Source organism: Sebastes umbrosus, chromosome 20, assembly GCF_015220745.1.
Source record: "Sebastes umbrosus isolate fSebUmb1 chromosome 20, fSebUmb1.pri, whole genome shotgun sequence".
In the NCBI taxonomy this organism is placed as follows: Eukaryota; Metazoa; Chordata; class Actinopteri; order Perciformes; family Sebastidae; genus Sebastes; species Sebastes umbrosus.
In genome coordinates this window covers 866,904-889,746 of record NC_051288.1, presented here as the reverse complement: position 1 = coordinate 889,746, position 22,843 = coordinate 866,904, and the positions used below count along the sequence as shown (strand labels likewise).

General features: G+C 41.7%; 2 protein-coding genes across 4 annotated transcripts in view; one reads left to right on the top strand and one right to left on the bottom strand.

Moving 5' to 3' along the window:
- ccdc57 (coiled-coil domain containing 57) overlaps nucleotides 1-1,691 on the bottom strand; it is a 46,829-nt gene extending 45,138 nt beyond the window's left edge. Inside the window, 1 exon segment of the mRNA XM_037755982.1 lies at nucleotides 1,590-1,691. The gene's annotated coding sequence lies outside the window, so the exon portion shown is untranslated.
- Nucleotides 437-20,960, top strand: slc16a3 (solute carrier family 16 member 3). Of its 3 annotated transcripts, XM_037755986.1 has the most exons (8): nucleotides 437-861; nucleotides 11,844-11,987; nucleotides 12,313-12,398; nucleotides 14,689-14,944; nucleotides 15,032-15,175; nucleotides 16,415-17,016; nucleotides 17,960-18,140; nucleotides 20,168-20,960. In XM_037755986.1, exons 4-8 carry the CDS (start codon nucleotides 14,722-14,724, stop codon nucleotides 20,491-20,493), a joined length of 1,476 nt encoding a protein of 491 aa, XP_037611914.1. In that variant the 5' UTR covers nucleotides 437-861; nucleotides 11,844-11,987; nucleotides 12,313-12,398; nucleotides 14,689-14,721; the 3' UTR covers nucleotides 20,494-20,960. The 3 variants fall into 3 exon arrangements, with proteins under 3 accessions (XP_037611914.1, XP_037611913.1, XP_037611912.1); XM_037755985.1 differs by lacking the exon at nucleotides 12,313-12,398; XM_037755984.1 differs by lacking the exons at nucleotides 11,844-11,987; nucleotides 12,313-12,398.
- Nucleotides 20,961-22,843: the final 1,883 nt, after the last annotated feature.

Sequence of the window (22,843 nt, the reverse complement as noted above, 5' to 3'; positions counted from 1 at the left end):
TCAGTTGAGGAATTACCAAGCACCGCCCACCAGCCGGAGCGCAGCCAATAGGAACGCTCTCTGTCTCTCTCTATAAAATGACCTGTGATTGGTTAAAGTCTCACGTCGGATAGATGTTCTAAAGTCTGAAACCAGAGCCATGAGAAGGAGCAGAAGTCTAGTTTTCTCTCAGAACACTTGAATTACAATAATATAATATAATATATAATATAAAGGTTATTATGGAATTTTTGCCCAATGATGCCAAAAATATACTGCCTATTGAAGCTTTAAGTCCCTATATCTATCAGTGAAGGAGGTAACACAGTGAGGACTGAGCCTGTAATACTGCAAATAATAATAATATAAATATTACAATACTTTCATCAGTGGGCCATAAGCACACACACACACAGCCTGTACCCTATTGTAACAAGCATTTAGTTAGCTTACCATAGCTTACAGTAGCTCTAGCCCGTGTAGCTCCGTCAGTACCGGTGGTGCTCCTGAGTCTTCATACGTCACAGTCAACACGGAGCTATCAAAGAGTGTTCGTGGGCTAATGGTGGATGTATAAAGAGAAGCAATACCATGATAATAATACTATAACAATAATACTAATACTAGGGCTCATACTATCAGTTAACAAGCTAAGGTCGGTAACTGTTAAAACTTGGCTCGTTCCTGTGTGAGGCAAACGGTTTCCATGGTAACCGTACGTCTGTCAAATGGTTCCCCGGCTACAACGACACACAATGGTTCCTGCGCGCCGCCGTGTCATAAAGCCGTCGAGGGAAGCGCGCTCACGCAGTTAACGTAGTTGGACGCTTGTGAAGGAGGGAGACACAGACAGAGACAGAGACGGAGACAGCATCTCAGCAGGTAGGCTACCGGCTCACTACTACTCCTTATTATTAAATAATGATAGGGATTATTATTATATCCCACTGGGTTGTGTTGATGTCAGTGTGTGTCCCAGCCTGCTGTCTGTCTACCTGTTGAACATCAGAGGAACAGGTAGACAGAGAGGCTGAATACAGATGATTAGTAGGAATATGAATGAAGACATATTGGTATTATTAGAGGTGTGTTAGAGATGCTCAGCCTCTGGATAGTGACCGTTGTTCTAACAGGTTCTATCTGCTGATGTGCTACTGGACCTTTATTACATCAGCATCTAGTCTGCTGGGACGCCTCGGTCCTCACGTAGGCCACCAGGGTTGGTCCTTCCTCACGCACTGATCCGCATCTGTCCGTCTGTCCGCATCTGTCTTCCCACATCTGTCCGTCTGTCCACATCTGTCCACATCTGTCCCCCTGTCTGTCTGATGAGCATCTCCTATCCGTCCACCAGGAGTAGTGAACTTTGTGTAAAGCGGACGTGACAGCCGGAAGCAGGCTGTGCTCAGCTGGAGGAAACGTTGCTTAATATAACGGACGTTTCTATATTTCTATTAAACGTTATAGAATAATAAATGAGTTATAAAAGGTGACAGGTATCAGCTACACGCTCCGGATCCACGTCCCACCGACTAGACTGGGATGAGATTAGAGACAGTCTGTGTGAGGAGGACAGAGGACAGAGGACAGTACCAACACCAGTAGTCTACCTCTGACCGCTGGGTGATGCTTCTTCTTCTTCTCCGTGTACTGGTGGTGGTGGTGTATACAGTAGTAGTCTGGCTGCCTACGTGCGCTCGGCTGCGTCTCTGAGGCTGATGATGTCACGCCCCTCCACAGCATCATTCCTCCGTGTTACTAAACCCTGAGACCGCCTGGAGGCTCTAGACGCGCACATCTCAGTAACACACGTTGTTGTAGATGATTCTAATGGTTATCCCGGTCTGGTCCGGTCAACATGAGAGCCTAGAACCACAGAGACTGGTAGTATACTGTATGGAGCACATATATAGACTCACCCTTTATATGGAGGTTAGTAAAGATGCAAAGTCATTCAAACTACGAATCACACAGTGAGACACAAACCAGCAACACACATCCGCTCTCTCTGTCTCTCTCTATCCTCTCTCTCTCTCTCTGTCTCTCTCTATCCCCTCTCTCTCTCTCTCCCTCCCTCTCTCTCTATCCTCTCTCTCTCTGTCTCTCTATCAATTTCAATTCAATTCAATATGCTTTATTAACATGACTCTCAGGTGAACAATATTGCCAAAGCGTCAATTCAATAATAAGAAAAAAAAGAACAAAAGAAAATCAAAAACATATATATACACATATATACAATTCATTAATCAAATTACAATATAGATATTTAAAAGATCATACATGAAAATGGTAGAAAACAATACTCTCTCTCTCTCTCTCTCCTCTTCCTCTCTCTCTCTCTCTTCCTCTTCCTCTCTCTCTCTCTCTCTTCCTCTTCCTCTCTCTCTCTCTCTCTCTCTCTCTCTCTCTTTCTCTCTCTCTCCCCCTCTCTCTCTCTACCCCAACAGTCAGATGGTGGCCCACAAGGAGCCTGGATCTGGTTCCTGGTTCTGGTTCCAGGTTTCTGTCTCTACACTGTAAAAAAGAATTTGAGGTTTTAGTTCATTCAACTAATTTTCCTAAGTCATTTCAACTAGTTTAACAGTTGATAAGCGGAAATGTTGTCTGTACTTGAAATATCAAGTTTAACTGTATCCAACAAATCAGTTCAATCAGAGAAGTTCAATCAACATGGATTTCTTAGTTGACTCAACTGTATATGTGTGGCCCCTGCAAAAATGCGTAGGCAACCCCACAGCTCTTACAGCGGCATGTGCTACAAGAAACTTCCATTTCGGATCAGGAGTTGCCAAGGTAAGAACATACTTTTAGGCCTACCCTGCTTGTATTTATCAAAATGCTTTTTAAATTAAGTGTTGAACATGTAAAGTGGATAAATGTTACACATGGTTGTCTAAGTAAACCTTGCAGCAGCAGTTTTTAGCATGTTTTTTAGTCAAACATTATTTATGGCTAAGGTTAGCTAGTAGTAGCATTTAGCTAACGTTACTGTAGTTAACATAGCTAAAATATGGATTTAGCTATATGTGATGTCTTCCCCTTTAACTATTTTAAGTGTGTGATTTTGAGCACAGAATCATTTTTCAGCCTGGTATATGTTCGTAGTGGATGAGTCCGCAGTAAAGTTACACAATTCATGTCCACTTTTTAAAGGGATATTTTGCAGATTTTCAACCGGGTTTTATGTCATTACAGTGCGGGTAAGTTAGTTAACGTTATATGAACGATTTGTCTTCCCTCCGTGTTGCAGAACACCAGAGGCTTTAGACTGTGGTAAAGCAATAACTAATGCGGAATATCCGCATAAAAGAGGTAGGGCATTGTTACATGATGTGTTTCTTTCAAATATGAAGCTCCGTTGTCACATCGTTGTGTAGGAAAAATGCATATTTATATCAATCTATCAAGTGTTATATAAATTCTCTAGTAAGTGTTTGCCTCAATCAAATTTTAATTGTCAGTAAGCACTGCTTATGCAGCCTGTTTTATTATTGCAGGATGAAGGAGAGGTGAAGGTTTGTCTGTGGCGGGAGGCAAACCTCACCCAGATCCAGGAGGGCATGGCCCTAAGAGCGACACATATGAGAGGGAAAAACTCCCCCTCATATGGGTATTGTCTCCATACGACTAACTTCACCGAGGTTCAGGTGAGTAAATTAATTAATGCATTGTATTGATGGTCCCTTCTCTTTTACTGAACATCACATAGGCCAATCCATGCAGCGATAACTAAATGGTATGTTTATGTTCTATAGGTTCTGGCTGCTGACGAACTGGTGGAAGTTGAAGGGATCCGTGTCCTGGAAAATAATATTGAAATACTTGACAGCCACAATACAAGGCGTCTTGTTAAGCTTGAAGTGTGGGAGAAAAACTTTTCCATTCCTATAGTAAGTGTGCCTGCAAAAGTCCTCCTGCGGTACGACGAGGGCGAGGTCCAGGAGGTCAAGGAGGTCCAGGTCCAGGAGGTCCAGGTCCAGGAGGTGGGACTAAGACCCACAATAGACCAGTTTTAGTCTGTTTTAGTGAGGTGAAGGGGGGTCTTGAAATGCTGTTTAGCACTGTGTGTTAAGTTGTTCATAAATCTGAAATAAACATTAATTAATTAATTAATTAATTGATCATTTTTAAAAAAATTGTCAAAGTTTATTGTTATGTTTTCATAAAGTTGTTAATAAATTCTGAAATGTGTAATATTTGAATTTCATTTTTATTTTTGGTGGGCAGTATCTGTTGTTGTCAGCCAGAACCTATAGAACATAAACATACCATTTAGTTATCGCTGCATGGACTGGCCTATGTGATGTTCAGTAAAAGATAAATGCATGATGATTTTAAGCCTAAGAGACACGTCTTTTATATTTATTTATTTTTTTTGGGGGGGGATAACGGGTCAGCAGTGTATGTCACATAGAAGTGGTGTGCATCATTTGAAAGCTGGGAACCTGAAGATTAATTTGCGATGCAGCTCAGCACTGTGTGTTAAGTTGTTCTAGTCATAAATCAGAAATAAACAGTAATTATTTAATTTAAATAAACAGTGAAAGTGTATAAGAGCATAAAAGTACAGTATATGATGGGCATTCCCATGCTCAGTTATGTTTCATAAATTATTGCAGCAATTTTTGGACTGATGCCATTTGTTACACAGATTTGGTGCTAACTTTAACCGAGAATTGATAAAAATGATAAAAAAAATAAATTAAAAAAACTCCGCAATACCACATTAGGACACCAAGACCTTGAGGAACACCCTAGAAAAAGCCATGATGTGATTTGGTATCAAAAACATTTGACAATCTGAATTTATGCAAGAATAGTATGTTTTGGCGATTGGATGGTGAGCGCTTCAGTTCAGGAAACTGCTCAGAAACCCCCTTATTGTCCATCTAGCTAGGAAAGCCATCCATCCTCTGAATGCTCTAGGTCTCTAGTTTGTGGCTGTAAAGTTTCATGAGGCTGTGATTATGCTAGAGGTCACTACAGGTCATTTTATACAGGGATGTCAAGTTTCATAAAATGCTCACTTTCTGAAATGTCAGCTATGGGGACTATTATCATCACACATGAATACAGTTGGGCTCATTAAATCCATCAGAGTCTCAGCTTTACTGTGATACCCAATTTGTATAATTCAAGACTGTTTAGTGACCCTGTGCAGGATTATTTAAATACACCATTTTAGAATAGGCAAAAAGAGGGGAGACTTGTGGGAGAACCCATTTTAATTCACATATCTTGAGGTGAGAAGTCAAGGAACCCCTTTGAAAATCGCCATGCCAGTTTTCACTAGCTAAAATTTAGCCAAATGTTGGATCGTTATTTAGCATTGTTCCTGACAAGCTGGCATGACATAGTTGGTACTAATGGATTCCTTAGGTTTTTTATTTTCATATTATACCAGTATCTTCACTAGCTTTAAGACTACAGCCTCTTAAAGACAGTATTCAGGATCGCTGGCGTTCCCGCGGGAACGCCAGCGATCCTGCATTTCCCAGTGTCCTTGAACGCCTCCTTCTTTTCCATTTGCGTCACATCGGAGGCGCGCCACTTCTGCTCTGAGTCCCATCTGAGGTAAGTGTGTGTCTGTCTACAGCTAACTCTTTAACTGTAACATTAACTCTTATACAGTCAAACACAGAGGTTGAGTGGTTTAGATCGATACTGAAGTGGTGTGCTAACTGATGGAGACTTTTACACACTAGAGGACATACAGCCTCTAAGCAGCATTTCTGTTCCTATACTGTTAGCTAACGTTAGCATGATGCTAATGGTCGCTAATGCTAACTGTAGCTATTTTAACCAGCAACTAAAGAGTTTAACGTTTTTTCTCCCCTCTATATAATAACTGTTGTCTTGTTCACTCTCTCACTCTGTTACCCTAGAATAATGGTAAAGTTAAGAAAATGTAAAAAGCACATCTGTCATGTTGTTAATAGCAGCCAACTGTCTGCTAGCGGCCAGCTAATCCTTATAGTAAAACTCTAGCTCCATAGACGCTTTTCACAGCAGCCATTTTGTCATAGCAGGCTAGACACTGGTGGAGCCTACTACATCACATTATTTATGGTCCCGTTCTATTTAGTGTGTCTCAGCTATTCAAAAACCTTCAAATATTCCACATCTTTTATACACTATTGATATTATTCAACTTTTCAATGATATTCACAAAAAATAAACGCATTCCCACTTTTTCTACTACTCCTACTTCTTCTCCTCCTCAGAAATTGCTTTTCTAGTTACCATTTCCTTATAGTTTGTGCATAGATAAATCAAAACAAAGCTTTATAAGTACATTTATTGCAGCGACTCTCCATAGTTTTGGTACATGAATAACTTATACAGAAACACAGAAAGCCCTTTGGCAGTAAAGTATAACTGAAAGCGAGGAGATGTCAGTCTGACTTTGACTTTCTTTTTCTTCAGAGCTTGAGGCTGCACAGACTATTATAGAACAACCTGTTGTAGTGCTTGCTCATGGGGGCGGGGGCGTGGGGGTAAATTGGAGATTGGAGTACAGTCTAGACCTGCTCTATATGAAAAGATGTACCTATGTGGCCCGGGCCCAACAGCCAATGGCAAGGCCGCAACTTAGGATACCAGTTAGATGTAACCATGAATGATTTTACTTAGAGCCGACAACCCCACTTAGGAAATACTTAGAGCCTAGGACTCTGATAGATTCAGGTTCTTTTAAAATCAGGTGAGCAGAGTTAAAAACCAGACAGAAGTCCAAAGTCAAATTAAAACCAGATTTATTACAACTCAAATAACATGGGTCTAAATGAATGATTAATCTAAAAGCTAAAAGGAATAAAAAATGCTACTAGTACCAAGGTTAAAACCCTATAAAAAGTCCAGTCCAATCCAGCGATCCAGTCCAATCCAACCCGGCTCTTTAATTCAGTCCAATCCAGCGATCCTCCCCTGTCCGCGTCTTGGCTCCTCCCGTACTCCTACCACGCCGTCTGCCCGTCTCGGCCGTCTCGCCAGCACCGTCCGAAAGATTTCTGAGTGAAACTGCGTTGGCGGACAGTTTGCTGCATGTAGTCACACAGGAACTCGCTGGTCACTGGGCTGGTAGGTAGTAGTCGTCAGGAGAGCCGTTCTGCCGCACCGCCGTCCTTGGACTGTTTCTCTGACTGAAGAACCCCCTTCTGCTGCGAGCCGCTCCCTCCTTTTCTCCTCTCCGTCTGTGTTGCATCTCGCTAATTGCAGGCACTCCGCCACACCTGTCGCTCCTCCTGTAATCAGTTTCCTTGATTGGAGGTGTGGCTGTCCATGGGTCATAACTCCAGTTCATGACATCTTAAAAACACACTTCAATCCCGTATTAAAAACAACCCAAACAATTAAAAGGTCGGTGCACCTACAACACAACATGCCCCTGCATGTTTTTTTGCATGTTTTATCCCTATAAAACATGCAAAATAGAATAAAAACAACCACAAAACATCACATCTACATAACATCTGTTATGAAATCAAAATGTAGCGCAAGGACCACTGCAGGTCAGAAACATCTGTACGGGGTGGGGTGTCTAACCTACCCGCCTATATATACAGTATATATATATATATATATATATTCTGCTTTCTTCTAGGATCTGACATAACCCTTCAATCATAACATATAGGCTGCTTCATGTTGTTGGGCTCCCTATCACTAGGATTATGCCTTTGGGTGAACAGTAGAACTGGTATAGAAAAACTTTGGTCAATGTAGTCCAGGGGTCAGCAACCTTAACTATCTAAAGAGCCATTTTAGGCACAAAAAAAAATCTCTCTAGAGCCGCAAAACATTTGATCATTGTGATGAAGGTAACACAGTTTATAGTCTGAGTATATAGTATATAAGTCTAATGCAGTGAGGGTCCAAGTACACATGTACTACGGAGTATTAGGGCCACAATGAAGGGAAAAAAATCGGAGATTTCCAGAATAAAGTCATAACTTTACGAGAAAAAAGTCGTAATATTTTGAGAATAAAGTCACAACTTTACAAGACAAAAAGTCGTAATATTACGAGAATAAAGTCATAACCTAGCGAGAAAAAAAGTTATAATATTACGAGAATAAAGTCATAATTCAGCGAGAAAAAAAGAAAATAACACGTAAGATTACTACTTTATAATATTATGACTTTATTTTCATAATACTACAACTTTTTTCTCTTAAACCTTTGACTTTAACCCATCCTAAGGAGCAGCCCGAGGAGTAACACAGAGTTTAGTGTCTCACTCAAAGGCACTTGGACATGCAGACAGTAACCGGGGATTGATTAGATTAGATTAGATTAGATTCAACTTTATTGTCTTTGCACATAGTACAATTACAAGTACAAGTACAACAAAATGCAGTTTTGCATCTAACCAGAGTGCAAACTATAGTGCTGATAAGACAATATATACAAATGAGGATATATTGGTGTATGTACATACTGTAGGCATATACATATATACAGATTGTAATTAAAGTGCAAGTGATCGACATGGGTTTTATTCTGATAATAATAACTTAAAGGGGACGTATCATGCTCATCTTCAGGTTCATACTTGTATTTTGGGTTTCTACTAGAACCTGTTTACGTGCTGTAATGTTCAAAAAACACATTATTTTCTCATACTGTCTGTCTGAATATACCTGTATTCACCCTCTGTCTGAAACACTCTGTTTTAGCGCATTTCAACGGAATGGCAACGGAATTGCGTTGTTAGGAAACAGCTTGGGTCCATGCTTACTTCCTGTCAGCTGATGTCATTCACATACACTGCAACAGGAAATAAACTGGGACACATTTAATATGTTTACGTTTAAAACTGTCTGCATGTCCAAGTGCCTTTGAGTGAGACACTAAACTCTGTGTTACTCCTCGGCTGCTCCTTAGGACAGGTTAAATGATCGCAGAGGTCACATCTCATGTATGTACCTGAATGTAATAAAGTGTGCTTTTTTATTTAGTGGAGATTTAATGGTGATTACAACATTAAATGACTTTTTCGATCAGAATATATTAACTGACTAAACCAGGGGTCTGCAACATAAACTGGGACACATTTAGTATGTTTACGTTTAAAACTGTGAAATGATCTAAATATTGTATATTTGTGACATCACAAATGGACAGAAATCCACCCGGGTTGTTTCAAACGCACAATTTCTGAATACGGGCTGTGTGTATTTATCTGTGGATTGAGCGTTTTGATACTTTCACAGTATTTATATATCACTTAAACCTGCTTTATAACATAAAAGACATGAAAATCTCACATATATACAATGTGGGACCTTTAACTATAAGTTGCATGCTGATGGGATATTGTATATGAGTATTAGAAACAATAGATGATATAAACAGGTGGAGTTAAATCTAAACACAGAGAGATTATGTAAATAGAACTATATGCATATGGGACTAAAGATTAATATAGGAGGGTAGATATGTATATACAGTGGAATCATAAGTTATATACATACAGGAGAGGATTGTACAGATAAGGGTAAATACAAAGAGCAGTGAACTGTCAACCACATAGGAACTTGTGGCGGGCACAACTAGGCAACTTCTCAGAAATCAGAACATTACAACCCACAAAATGTGTATGATGTTGTGTGGTCTCTTGGCACAGTGTTGCATATCAGTTATAGAAATATGTAAGACGCTCAAAAAATTATGGTATAGTCACACGGGAGAAGATTGTGTCTTCTGTTTTTATGTCTCTCTCACACAATGCAGGATCACATCCAACTTTTCATCTGTATATCAGGGATGACTAATGTGTGTGTGTGTGTGTGTGTGTGTGTGTGTGTGTGTGTGTGTGTGTGTGTGTGTGCGTGCGTGCGTGCGTGCGTGCGTGCGTGCGTGCGTGCGTGCGTGCGTGCGTGTGTGCGCGTGTGCGCGCACGTGGAATGTCAAGGGTCTTATTTTGAGTGGCTGCTGATACGTGTGGCACCTGACTGCTGCATGGGTCACACTGAGGTCATGGGTAATGTGGGTGGGGGGTTCCAGGAAGGCGCCATCCTGATGTCTCTTAATATTATTACATATATCAGCACCTCTCACCCTCGTCGCTATGCTGCTGATCCCTCCTGGTTGTTGTGGCGCCTGCACAGTGGAGGGTGAACTAGTGGGATTAGGGGGAGTGAAGCTCCTACGTGTTGTAGCTTCTATCACAGAGGTAGCACATGTGTGTCTGAAGCCTCCAAAGGCCAACAGCAGGTTTAGAAGTGACAGTGACTGCAGTGCAGAGGACATTCTAAACTACAAAATAGACAAGAAGACTTCAAACAAGATCAAATGGTAAAAATGCGTAGAATTAGCTTTAATTTAAACTGTATTTGCTCAGGTCATCCATCCATCCATTATCTGTAACCAGGGTCTGAAATTAGCACCCGCCACCCGCCAAATGCTGGTAAATTGTTGGCATTGGTGAGTGAAATCATCAGGACACCTGCCACTTTGGCAGGAAGGGAAAACTCTAGTGATAGGAATAGAGAACCGTAGTTTTCCGCTTTCTTGGCATCTCATGCCTCCGTGACTATCGACTCCTCTGCTTTCCGTCAGTTACGCTGCACAATGACGCATACGCACGCTGTATCATGTACAGTTAACCCTCCTGTTGTCTTCCCGTCCGTCGACCATGCAACTTTTGTCTTCAAAATTAACCCAGTCTGGTTTGACTTTTTATAAAGCATACAGTATAAACTATCACCCAATTATGTGTTACACCTTTTTGGCCAACTTCCTTCCTAATTATTAAGTTTTACACTTTATTGGGAGAAATTAATGTTAATAAACCTAATTTCCGTGAAATTATACCTAGTTTTTTAGTAAAAAAAAACAGATATTGTGAATTATTTTGACTAAAGTTATTATCAGAGGAACATAATGTTGATGTATTATCACATACTGGTATATGTAAACTTTTAGTCAGAATATTGTTTTGAGTAGGCAACCATCCATGTTATTTTGGGGCAATTAGATTAAAGAAATCCATATTTATGATTTAATGAAGTTTGAAAATGGGTCAAATTTGACCCGAGGACAACAGGAGGGTTAAAAAAAAGCGCTCAACAGCATGGCGCTACTAAACCTGAGGGAACACACCCTGTTCATACCTGATAAAGCGACACTGTGGACAACGAATCTGTGTTGGAATCAACAGGAGGAGAGTGAGTAACGTTAGCTGTTAGCAGCCGTTAACAGCACAGTCCTGCTTGGTTAAATAGCGGAGATACTAATGTTAATGGAGGTGCCATTGAGTTATTATTATGAGATGTTCAAAGTCTGCTCAGGAAAAAGGACTATTGGGTGAGGGTAAATTACAACGTTATTATGATGTGTTCAAATGTAATCTCGTAAAATTAAGTTTTTGGCGAGAAACTTGAATGAATCCAGTTGTTTGAAGGAGATGTTTTCACATCAATATAAAATAGATATTAAAGAGAGAATTATGACCTTGTTAACTTCCTAACAACTTTCCAAGATTTTTTTAATCAAAGCAAATATTTAAAAGTATAGATGACAATAACAAAGTACAGTACAGTACTGTGGACACTACCCTCCCTCCCGGTGTAATTGAACACTGTAGTTTACAGTGTATATAATGTTTTTTGTGTTAAATATATCGAACATTGAATGACATAAAAAAAAAAATACTTGTCTGCTGCCACAGTGGCAGAAAGTGAAAAAAGTTAATTTCAGACCCTGTCTGTAACAGCTTATCCTATTCATGGTCCACAGACAACCATTCACACTCACATTCACACCTACGGGACATTTAGACTCTGCTCAGGTCACGTGAAACTGAATTCATGTGATGTTAGTGACCGTTCTATTTCCATCCGTATTCACTGTTACAGGTCAGGTACAAAGGCAACAGGATAAAGGAGCCACATGCAAACATAGAGGTGGAGCAGGTTGAATTAACGCAACTAGAGTCACTGGTCACTGGACAGGCTGACTGTTGGCAACTTGTCGGCGGTCCAAACAGTCAAACTGAACAGGTAGGCAGCAGGTTTAAGGATGAGAATGAAGACCTTAAACTTAAAACACGCACTATCTGGACTATCTGCACTACCTGCAATCTACATCCCATATAACATTTTATAGACTGTACATAGTCCATCTATTTATTGTACACTACATTTTTTATTGACGGACGGTACACTCTATGTTCATTCACTGTATATTCTGTATCTCTATTTATTGTTTTTATAATTTTTTGTACACCTGTACCTCTCCTGCGCTTTGCTGCTTTGACACCTGAATTTCCCCCCTGGGATTAATAAAGGTTCATCTTATCTTATCTTATCTTAAACACGTTTACAGGCTGGGGAACAGGAACAAAGTACAAGCAGGCAAAAATGGCTGGAACTTAACTCAACGGCAGCAAAGCAATATTGACCATCTGGCTGGTATGTGTGTGCTCGACCTAACTGAGGGAGAAAGTAACAGGTGTAGGTGAATGAGAGAATCAGGGACACGTGTGCAGGGCGGAGCAGAGCCAGGTGACTGGAAAAGGGCGGGAAACGAGGGCATCTGGTGGACAGGTAGGAAATGGCGAGGTCTATAAAATGCAGCGGTTAGAAGATCAGATTTGGTGTGGTGCAGTGAGACCATTCGTTTCTATGTGGAATGGCACACATAATATGCAAACCCCAAACTGTATCTACTGTAATCAAATATATGAAATATAATTTGCATTTCCTGTTGCAACATTTGTTAAAGCAGTAGCTGACAGGAAGTAAACAGGGGCCAAAGCTGTTGCCGTAGCAACAGAAGGGCAATGAAAGGATCTGTACTGTATATACAATCTTGTAAGTCCTCCTACCTATCTGCCCTTTTAACTCCCTATACCCAACCTAGGGCACTCAGGTCTTCCCACCAGTCACTTCTGGTCGTCCCTCGGGCTCGGCGGAAGCTCGGGGGCGACCGCACCTTCTCAGTTGCGTGCCCTAGTCTGTGGAACAAACTGCCCCCCCCCCCACCACATCAGATCTACTCCTTCTACAGAGTCTTTCAGAGCACAGCTCAAGACCCACCTCTTCTCTTTGGCTTTTGAATGTACTTGATTTGTGATGACTAATTGGCCTTTTATAATGCTCATTATAACAGTCTTTTACTAATGGATTTTATGTGTGAGATTTTGTTGTCTGCTCTGTTGACCTGTTTTTATTCTGCCTATGTCTGTAAAGCATTTTGGTCAGCTCATGTTGTTTTAAATGTGCTATAGAAATAAATTTGACTTGACTGGACTTGACTTGACATGTTAACTTCATTAGGTTAGTGGTTGAGTCTAAATATCCCGTCTAGTCTGACATTAGTCTGTCCATTTCGCACTCCATCTCCCGCCCAATGTCAGCTGGGATGGGCTCCAGCCCCCCCCCCGTGACCCTGTAAAGAATAAGCAGTTACAGATAATGGATGGACTTATGTTAACAGAGATCGTAGTAGTAACTAATATGATATAATACGGCAGAGGAAATAAAATGTATTACTTCAAAATAAACGCATACCATACAAGAATAAAGATCCATTATACACAGAGCTGACACGGAACACAGTTGGAGGATGTGTGTGAATGTGGTGTGTGTGTCTGTGTGTGTGTCTGTCTTCAGGCTGAGGAGGAAGCTTCATCTGTCCTGACAAGCTGTTAACAATAGATGCCATGTTATTACATTTACACCCTTCACCACAGAGGCCACAACAAACACACTGTCCTCCACACAGCTCATATACTGTCAATAAAAGAACAAACTGGAGCCTCAACACCAAACCAGTCCAGTAGAGGGTTCACAGTAACTGATGAATGTATTAACCACTAATACATATGATTTATACTTAAATCATTATGAACGTATTGTTTGACCTCCTAGCAGGGCTGGACTTGGACAAAAAATCAACCCTGACATTTAGGCCCAGACCGGCCCCATCAACGGCCTTTGTGCTGTTTGTACCATGTTTTGTTGAAGGCTCTGTTCGAGGAAATCCCTTCAAATGTTGTTGTTTGGCATACTTGCCAACCTTGAAACTTCAAAAATAGGGAGTATTTCAAAACCAAAGCGGGGGTCTTGGGGTCCTCCCACAGAAAAATGAGTTTCAGAGACTTTGTTTCCTGAATTCTGGTGACTTTAAAACAATGAACCCACGCAGAGCAAATACGCTGGCGCTACGCCGTTATGTATCACCATTATGAATCTCCCAGAGAACCTGTTATGGAGAGGGCAGAGGAGAGTACCATCAGCTTGTGAGAAGCTCCGGTACACATGAAAAAGTCACGGTACGCCATAAGGAGTAAAATGAGTAAAATACTGCGTATTGTACGTACCGGCCCACTTCGAGCACTGCTCATCTCTCATGACATATGTTGAGCCAGACAGCTAGCCCATAACTGCTTACCGCTAACTCTACACTCCCTCCCTCATCTCTCTCCCTCTCCTCCTCACTGTGGCCGCCCGGCACAGAGCAATTGGGCCAGCCCAGTGTCAATTAAGGAAAAGAAATGGGCCGATTTACCTGTTTTATGGGCCAAAAAAAAAAGAAGACATGTCGGCCCAAAAGGACGTCGGCCCACCGGGAAAATGCCCGGTAGGCCAGATGGCCAATTCAGCCCTGGGTCCTAGTTTTGAACTATAGTAAGGGTGAAGTGCTCTCGGACATGACTGTAGCATAAGATCCTTCTCTAAATCAATCTCTGTCTTACAGCCACTGACCTCAGCACAGCAGTCAGAGAGCATCATGGGAGGTGCGGTGGTGGACGATGGACCTCCTGGGGTGAAGGCTCCAGATGGCGGCTGGGGTTGGGCGGTGTTGGCCGGCGGCTTCGTCATCACCGGCTTCTCCTACGCTTTCCCCAAAGCCATCAGCGTCTTCTTCAAGGCGCTGATCCGAGAGTTCGATGTCGGCTACAGCGACACCGCCTGGATCTCGTCGATACTGCTCGCCATGCTGTACGGCACAGGTAGACCAGGAGAACGCACGTCTGATAGTGATTAACTACACGTGTGTGTGTGTACCGCGTACCTACGGACTGACTGTGTTTCCTCAGGGCCTCTGTGCACCGTGTTGGTGAACAGGTTCGGCTGTCGACCGGTGATGATGGTCGGAGGGCTCTTTGCCTCGCTGGGGATGATTCTGGCCTCCTTCGCCACCAGTATCATACACATCTACCTCTGCACTGGAATTATTACAGGTAGAGTCACAACACACACGCACACATAGGAAGAACATGTACATGCATCCATATCCATCGTGTTTAGCTGCTTTTCTGCAGAATACACAGCAATAATGAGACATCACAACAGCTTCCTGAATCTCCACCAGCTGCTGACACTAAATAGAGTAATGGAGGACTACTAGTTTTCCCCTCTAACTGTTTTATCAGTCCCTCTGTCCATTCATGAAAAGACTTTGGTCAACATCAGCATGTCTTGACAGCTACTCTCCACAGTTAGTCACAATAGCGGTGGATATTCTTGCTCCACATGGAGGAATATGGATATTCTTGGTGACTCTCTGACCTTTCCTGTAGTGCCACCATCTGGGCAAAAGCATCGGTACACAACAAATATCCAAAGTGATGGTCAGATGGCCGTGTGACCTCACTGAGCACACTGATGCTCCTCAGGATGACCCTGAGCCACCTCCAGTTCAGCATACACAGGGATCTAGACCAGGGGTCCTCCAGGTCAGCATACACGGGGATCTAGACCAGGGGTCTTCCAGGTCAGCAAACACAGGGATCTAGACCAGGGGTTCTCCAGGTCAGCACACACAGGGATCTAGACCAGGGGTTCTCCAGGTCAGCATACATGGGGATCTAGACCAGGGGTTCTCAATCTTTTTAACTTAATGCCCACTTCAGATTGTTAGTGTCACTGCATCTGATTAGCCAGCCAACAGTGGCAAAACCTAAACACGTTATATTATATATATATTTTATTTAATCAAACCATTTGGCAGTACCTCCACGGCCCACTGGATGGCGCCCTGAGGTCCACCAGTCTGATGGACTTTCCTCAGCTTTCCTTCATGCTGTCAGTTATTGTCCATCTCCTCTCAGGATAAACTACATACCAACACCTCTACTGATGAGACTCTAGGAATACCAACATATTCTCCATGTTGTCCTTTTAACAAGGCAATCCCACTCCACCTTTCCATACAGAACCGTAGACTTTTTTTTTCTTGGGCTGGGTGTTGATCCTCAATACTGTTTTATTACAGTTTGAAATAGAGTATTAAGAAATGTTTCAGAGATCATAGAAGGAATGCAGAGTCTTGTTTTCTATTGCCAAAGACTTGATTCTTTCCAGTTTGCCTGTCTCAAGACGTTTCTGTGTTCATCTCCCCTCTAATCTTTTCACACGATCAAACCTCACGGAGAGACTGATGAGAACACAGTGTCTTCACTCTATCCGTGTCTCCTCAGGTCTGGGTCTGGCGTTGAACTTCCAGCCGTCTCTGATCATGCTGAATCGTTACTTCAGTGAGAAACGTCCTCTAGCCAACGGTTTGGCAGCAGCCGGCAGCCCTGTGGCTCTGTGCTGTCTCTCCCCACTGGGACAGATTCTCCAGTACCACTACGGCTGGAGGGGGGGGTTCCTCATACTGGGAGGCATACTGCTCAACTGCTGTGCCTGTGGCGCCCTCATGAGGCCCCTGCTGCCCCCTAAGAAGCTGGAGGAAAGCACTCCCATAGCTGTAGAGGAGGAGAAGAAGCCCATGCCAAAGAAGAAGCTGTTGGACTTCAGCGTGTTCAGGAACAGAGGTTTCCTCATCTACGCCATTGCAGTGTCGATCATGGTGCTGGGCTTGTTCGTGCCCACCGTGTTTGTGGTCAGCTATGCTAAGAACCTCGGCTATGAAGACACCAAGGCAGCGTTGCTGCTCACCATCTTGGGATTTGTTGACATCTTCGCTCGGCCCGCATGCGGACTCATAGCGGGCTTGAAGTGGGTTCGGCCCAGAAGCGTCTACCTGCTCAGCTTCGCTATAATCTGCAACGGGTGCACCGACCTCATAGGATCACAGGTAACAATGCAGCGGTGGGTTCTATATCACAAGAAGAATAGAGAGGAACATGCCTGTACAGAGGATTTACAGTTATTTCACAAATTCACTTGAAATCACATCTGGAACTGGACCTACAGTACCCAGCTTCCACTGGGAACACACATGAAGAGATTCTGTCGTCTACTATAACAATCAGGAAAAAAGTCGTAATATTATGAGAATAAAGTCATAAGTTTAAGAGAAAAAAGTCATAGTATTATGAGAATAAAGTCATAATATTAGTAGTAATAATAATTAAGTAGTAATTTTACATGTCATTTTCTTTTTTTCCTGTAAAGTTGTGACTTTATTCTAGTAATATTACAACTTTTTTTTCTCATTAAGGTATGACTTTATTCTCTTAATATTACGACTTTTTTTCTTGTTAAGTTATGACTTTATTCTCGTAATATTACGACTTTGTTTTCTCGTTAAGTTATGACTTTATCCTCGTAATATTATGATTTTTTTTCTCTTTAAGTTATGACTTTATTCTCGTAATATTACGACTTTTGTCTCGTAAAGTTATGACTTTATTCTCGTAATATTCTGACTTTTCTTTCATAATATTCTGATTTTATTCTGTAAATCTCAGATGTTCTTTCCCTCAATGTGGCCCTAATACTCCGTCATACCTTTGCTCTTTGGCCCTCACTGCATTAGACTTATATACTATATACTTAGACTATAAACTGTGTTACCTTCATCACAATGATCAAATGTTTTGCGGCTCCAGAGAGATTTTCTTTTTTTTTTTTGCCTCTTTTGATAGTAAAGGTTGCTGACCCCTGGTCTGGTCGGTTCATTAACATTAACAGTGAATACTGTAGATGGTACTGTATAGTTAAGCCAGGTTACTGTATGTCTGTTTCATCCCGTGAATGTGCTCTATAAAGCTGTTGTCATGTTCCTCTCCTTACAGGCCAATGACTACGCAGGTCTGGTGGTCTTCTGTATCTTCTTCGGTATATCATACGGCATGGTGGGAGCGCTACAGTTCGAGGTCCTCATGACTATCGTAGGGACGGAGAAGTTCCCCAGCGCCATAGGCCTGGTGCTGCTGATGGAAGCTATCGCTGTGCTAGTGGGACCTCCTGGAGCAGGTCAGAGCATGAATGTGTGAGACAGTGTGATACTTAACAATCATCATTATCAGTTTAAAAGGAGCTTTAAATCATTCTCATCCAGACATCATGTCCCAGAGCATCAAACCTGGTTGGGTTTGGCAAGAAGATGCTTTTTTTTTTTTTTTTAAATTATTTATTTATTTATTTTTGGGCAATTTTATGACTACACCGTCATGATGGAGAGATGACAAGAAACAATGGAGAGATGGATGCAACAATGGTCCCAGCTGGATTTGAACAGGGGACGCTGTGGTTCACGGTCTCAGTCAAGCCATGGGGATGATCCAGTGCACTCTTTTCACAGTAAACTAGGCGTGTCACAATTAATGGTTAAACAACAGTGAATGAGCTGCAAATCACGTTTTTATAACATGATTTTCACACATATTCACAGAGGTATTAGTGATTATTTTATTTAAATAATATCACATGATTTTAAAGAATCTAAATAAACACATTTCTGGGGGCCAACAAAACATATTTATCATAAAGAGGAATGTCTAATGAATGATAACTGACATAGCCTAATTTCCCATAACGAGTGGTCTATACATGGAATGAGAAATGTTTATGACCGACACAGCTTTGTGTGTTGGTAGCTCAAAACTAGCGTTACAGAATATCCACTGACTATTGAATGTAGTGTGGACGATGCTCAATAAGCAGCCAGTTGACACTAAATCAGCCCACTAAAACCAGTCCAACTGAAATCAAACTGCATACTATTTTGTGACGTCATGACGACGTGCTCGGTAAAGAGAAAAAAAGAACACTTTCATGAAGGTGCCCCTGTCAGCATGGACCAGCAGCCATGCCATTTTATATCCATCCTCTATAAATGGAGAACTTCTCAGTGTATAGACGAATCTGGTGACCGCTTTGTGTTCCGCCATCTAACGATGCTGCCATCATTGCGGTGGCAAGTCGTAGTGACTCTACTGTCAACGGTGTTAACTGGTGACTTCCAGCCGAATGTGTCTGTGGTTGCTCGTAGTAACTTACATAAGAGGTTGGAGTAGATAATAAACACAGATGAGGATGTATTTAAAATGGATTAAAGTCAAACTGAAGGCTTTTACGAGAACACAGCTGCCGTCACTACGAGCTACCAGGGCGCTTTTGGCTGAGAGTCACCAGTTAACACAGTTAGTAGACACTTTGTACGTGTTCTGTTTGTGATGCCGACCGAATGCGGTTTACTTTGTGGTCATTAGGTTGCCCTAGGTAGAGCAACTAACATTAATGTAAGGGATAATGTACAGCGAGCCGGTTATTGTTGTGAAAGAATCTCCGACAGGGCGATGCCACGGCAACGGTCTGCTATACGTAGCAACGGTCTGTTATACATAGCAACGGTCTGCTATAAAGAAATTACAGACCGTAGAAGAGTATTCAACACAGCCGTGTAATAATTTACAATAAACGCTACAGTGAGTTGACTGAGTTAATTTCTTCTGTGGGACCACTGCAGCCCATAGACAGTGTCTCAGCCCACTGATGTTGTTAGCTAACGAGTGTTAACCTAGCTGATGTTACTTGTTTCACCATGTCAGGCTAATGTCTGGCAGCTGAGAAGTGCTCAGGTTCTACCTGAACTCCTAGATATCGTTGTCATCAGTAATGTTATATAGAAAGTAAAAGTAGAAAATTGTACACTTCATAGGACAGCTTCCATTCAAGGGTGCTCGTATTGTCGGGAGACGCCACCGCAGTAATGGAGACTTGTCTTCCGCTTTAGCCACTCGGACCAACTGTATTTGTAGCCAATGACAAAGACTCAACAGAGCCGTGGACTGAAGCTTACAGCAGCTTTCTAGCCAGCCAGCATGGACACTAATAACCACTAAAGAAAAGTTTGCTCACTGATGTCATTTTCAGTCACTGATGTTGTTTCTCAGTCTTCTCAGTCCTCTCAGTCTTCTCCTTGTAGTATCTGGTTCACTTCAGGAATCCAGCTTGATGAGAACTAGTAACCATGCTGATACTCTCCTACTCTCCACCAGGTCGTCTCTTGGACGCCACCCATTCCTACATGTACATCTTCGTGTTGGCGGGCTGTGAGGTCACGCTGGCGGCCTTTGTCCTGGCCATAGGTAACTTCCTGTGCCTTAGCAGGAGGAAGGAAGACCTGGAGGCTAAGATGGAGATGGCTGTCACTGCTGCAGAGAAGGAGGGGCTGAACTGTGAGGTGGAAGGCGAGGAAGATCATGAAGGCGAAGAGGAGCCGAAGGAGAAAGAGAATGGAGAAGTTGGAGCTTTGAAAGCAGGGGAGGAGGTGATGATGGTGAAGGAGAAGGGGGAGAAGGGTGGAGAGAACACATCGTTATGAAGAACAAGACTATGATGACTGGACATACCAAGGACTGAGGAAGATCTGTGGTGAAGGAGACGGAGCGAGGAGCCACACAGAGTAGGGGGAGGAAGAAGGGCTGATATCGCCCTTTAAATGAACAGCACTCACTGGTTTGATAGAATGGACACAAGGCAGAGTTCATTATCTACAACTGGTTCTAATGCAACATTTACATCACATTCTGTACATTACTGTTAAAGGGGAACAATTTTCATAATTCATACATGTTATTCCTATGGTCAAAGACAGTCCAAAAATATTAGTATACATGAACAACTCTCTCCCAAATCCAAAAACTCGAGTGCTAAATCTCAAACTGATGTCATAGGGTATAAAGTGTGGAGCTGCTCCATAGACAATGAATGGGAGAGATGTTGTAGATGACACTGGCCCTGTTCACACCTGGTATTAGAATGCGTCTCCACATGTGTCTCCAGTGACCACTTGATCTGATCTCACTTCCCCGCTCTATATGCAAATAAACACGTAGTAAACACACGGCTAATACAGCAGATGTTGTGACGTAATATTACAGGAGTGTCAATAGTAATATCCTACATATTCATGAATTTGGGTCAATTTTATTAACATCAAAATAAAAGGTTATTGTACCATGCTGTGAATGAGACGAGCGCTCACATCTGCCTTATTTTCTAAAAATGTTTGGACATTTTTGGGATTTTATTTCAGACATTTTTCTAACTTTTTTTTCAGACACTTTTCGGAATTTTATCGGGCATATTTTTGGAACATTTTTGAACATTTGTCAAACATTTTTAAGGCATTTTTTTAAACAGTTTTTGGAATTTTTCGGCATTTTTTTGACATATTTTCACACATTTTTCAGCCTTTTTGGCCTTTTTATCAGCCTTTCTTCGGACATTTTCCTGATATTTTTCAGACATTTTTCAAACATTTTTACAGCTTGTTTTCGGATAATTTTCTTAATTTCTTTCTTACATTTTTTTGGACATTTTTCTGATGTTTTCGGTCTGTCTGTCTATTCACATGAGAAGATCAGAGCCCCCTCTGATCCCAGCGGGATGTCAGTAGAGTAGACGATCCTTAATGTGGCTCAGACCACCTCTGAATGTGGTCTGAAAGATCCAATCTCAATGCGTCTTCAGTTCAATTAAATTCAATTTATTTGTATATAGCGTCAAATCATAACAGAAATTATCTCGAGACGCTTCAGTGCGTTCACACCTGTACTTAGAGCTGTCCATTTGCGATCGGATCACTGAGGACGCATGTTAATACCAGGTCTGAGCAGGGCCACTGAGAGCACCCAGAGGAATGGGAACATTTGCTGTTTCACAACTGGCAACACTACAATAGAATAAAGATCATTTGGGTATAAAAGAAATATATAAAAAACAAAATCAGCCTCCCGTTCATCGTCTATGGAGCAGCTCCAGACTCCTTTATGACATCACAAGTTTGAGTTTTACTCCTCTGGTTTCTGGCTTTGAGAGAGAGGAGCTCATGTTCACTAATATTAATTAAACTTTCCTAACCATGGAAACAACATATTGTAATTCTTAGTTTGGGTGGTGCTCCCCTTTAAAGGTCCCATATTGTAAAAAGTGAGATTTTCATATTGTTTTTATTATAAAGCAGGTTGAAGTCCTATATATAAATACTGTGAAAGTATCGATTAGTCAATCTATGGAGAAATACACACAAGCCCATATTCAGAAAATGTGCATTTGAAACAAGCTGTCAGGATTTCTGTAATTTTGTGATGTCACAAATCTACAATATTTAGACCATTTCACAGTCTTAAACAAACATTCTAAACTGTGTCCCAGTTTACTTCCTGTTGCAGTTTATGTGAATGACATCAGCTGACAGGAAGTAAACATGGATGCAAAAAGTTGCATAGCAACACAATTCCGTTGCAATGCGCTAAAACGGAACGTTTCAGACAGAGGGTGTATACAGGTATATTCAGGCAGACAGTATGAGGAAAATAAAGTTATTTTTTAACATTACAGCATGTAAACATGTTCTAGTAGAAACACAAATACAAGTATGAACCTGAAAATGAGCATAATATGGGACCTTTAAACTTTCCTAACCATGGAAATAACATATTGGAATTCTTAGTTTGGGTGGTGCTCCGCTTTAATGAGTTAAATGAAGAGTTACTGTCCAGTCTAAAATACAGCGTTGCCCTTTGGGCACAAAAATGTCACTTTACTGGCAACAAGTAGCAGGTGTTGTGGGAGAGAGAGCTCCTCTGTACTGCTGTCTGATCAAACACACACATACACACACACAAGTTCAGGTCCAGTTCTGTGTCCAGCTGTCTGCAGGAGAAGTG

Coding starts and splice junctions, on each gene's coding strand:
- slc16a3 (XM_037755984.1), top strand. CDS start 14,722: ATGGGAGGTGCGGTGGTGGACGATGGACCTCCTGGGGTGAAGGCTCCA. Junction 17,017..17,959: donor CCGACCTCATAGGATCACAG/GTAACAATGCAG, acceptor CTCTCCTTACAG/GCCAATGACTACGCAGGTCT. Junction 18,141..20,167: donor AGTGGGACCTCCTGGAGCAG/GTCAGAGCATGA, acceptor ACTCTCCACCAG/GTCGTCTCTTGGACGCCACC.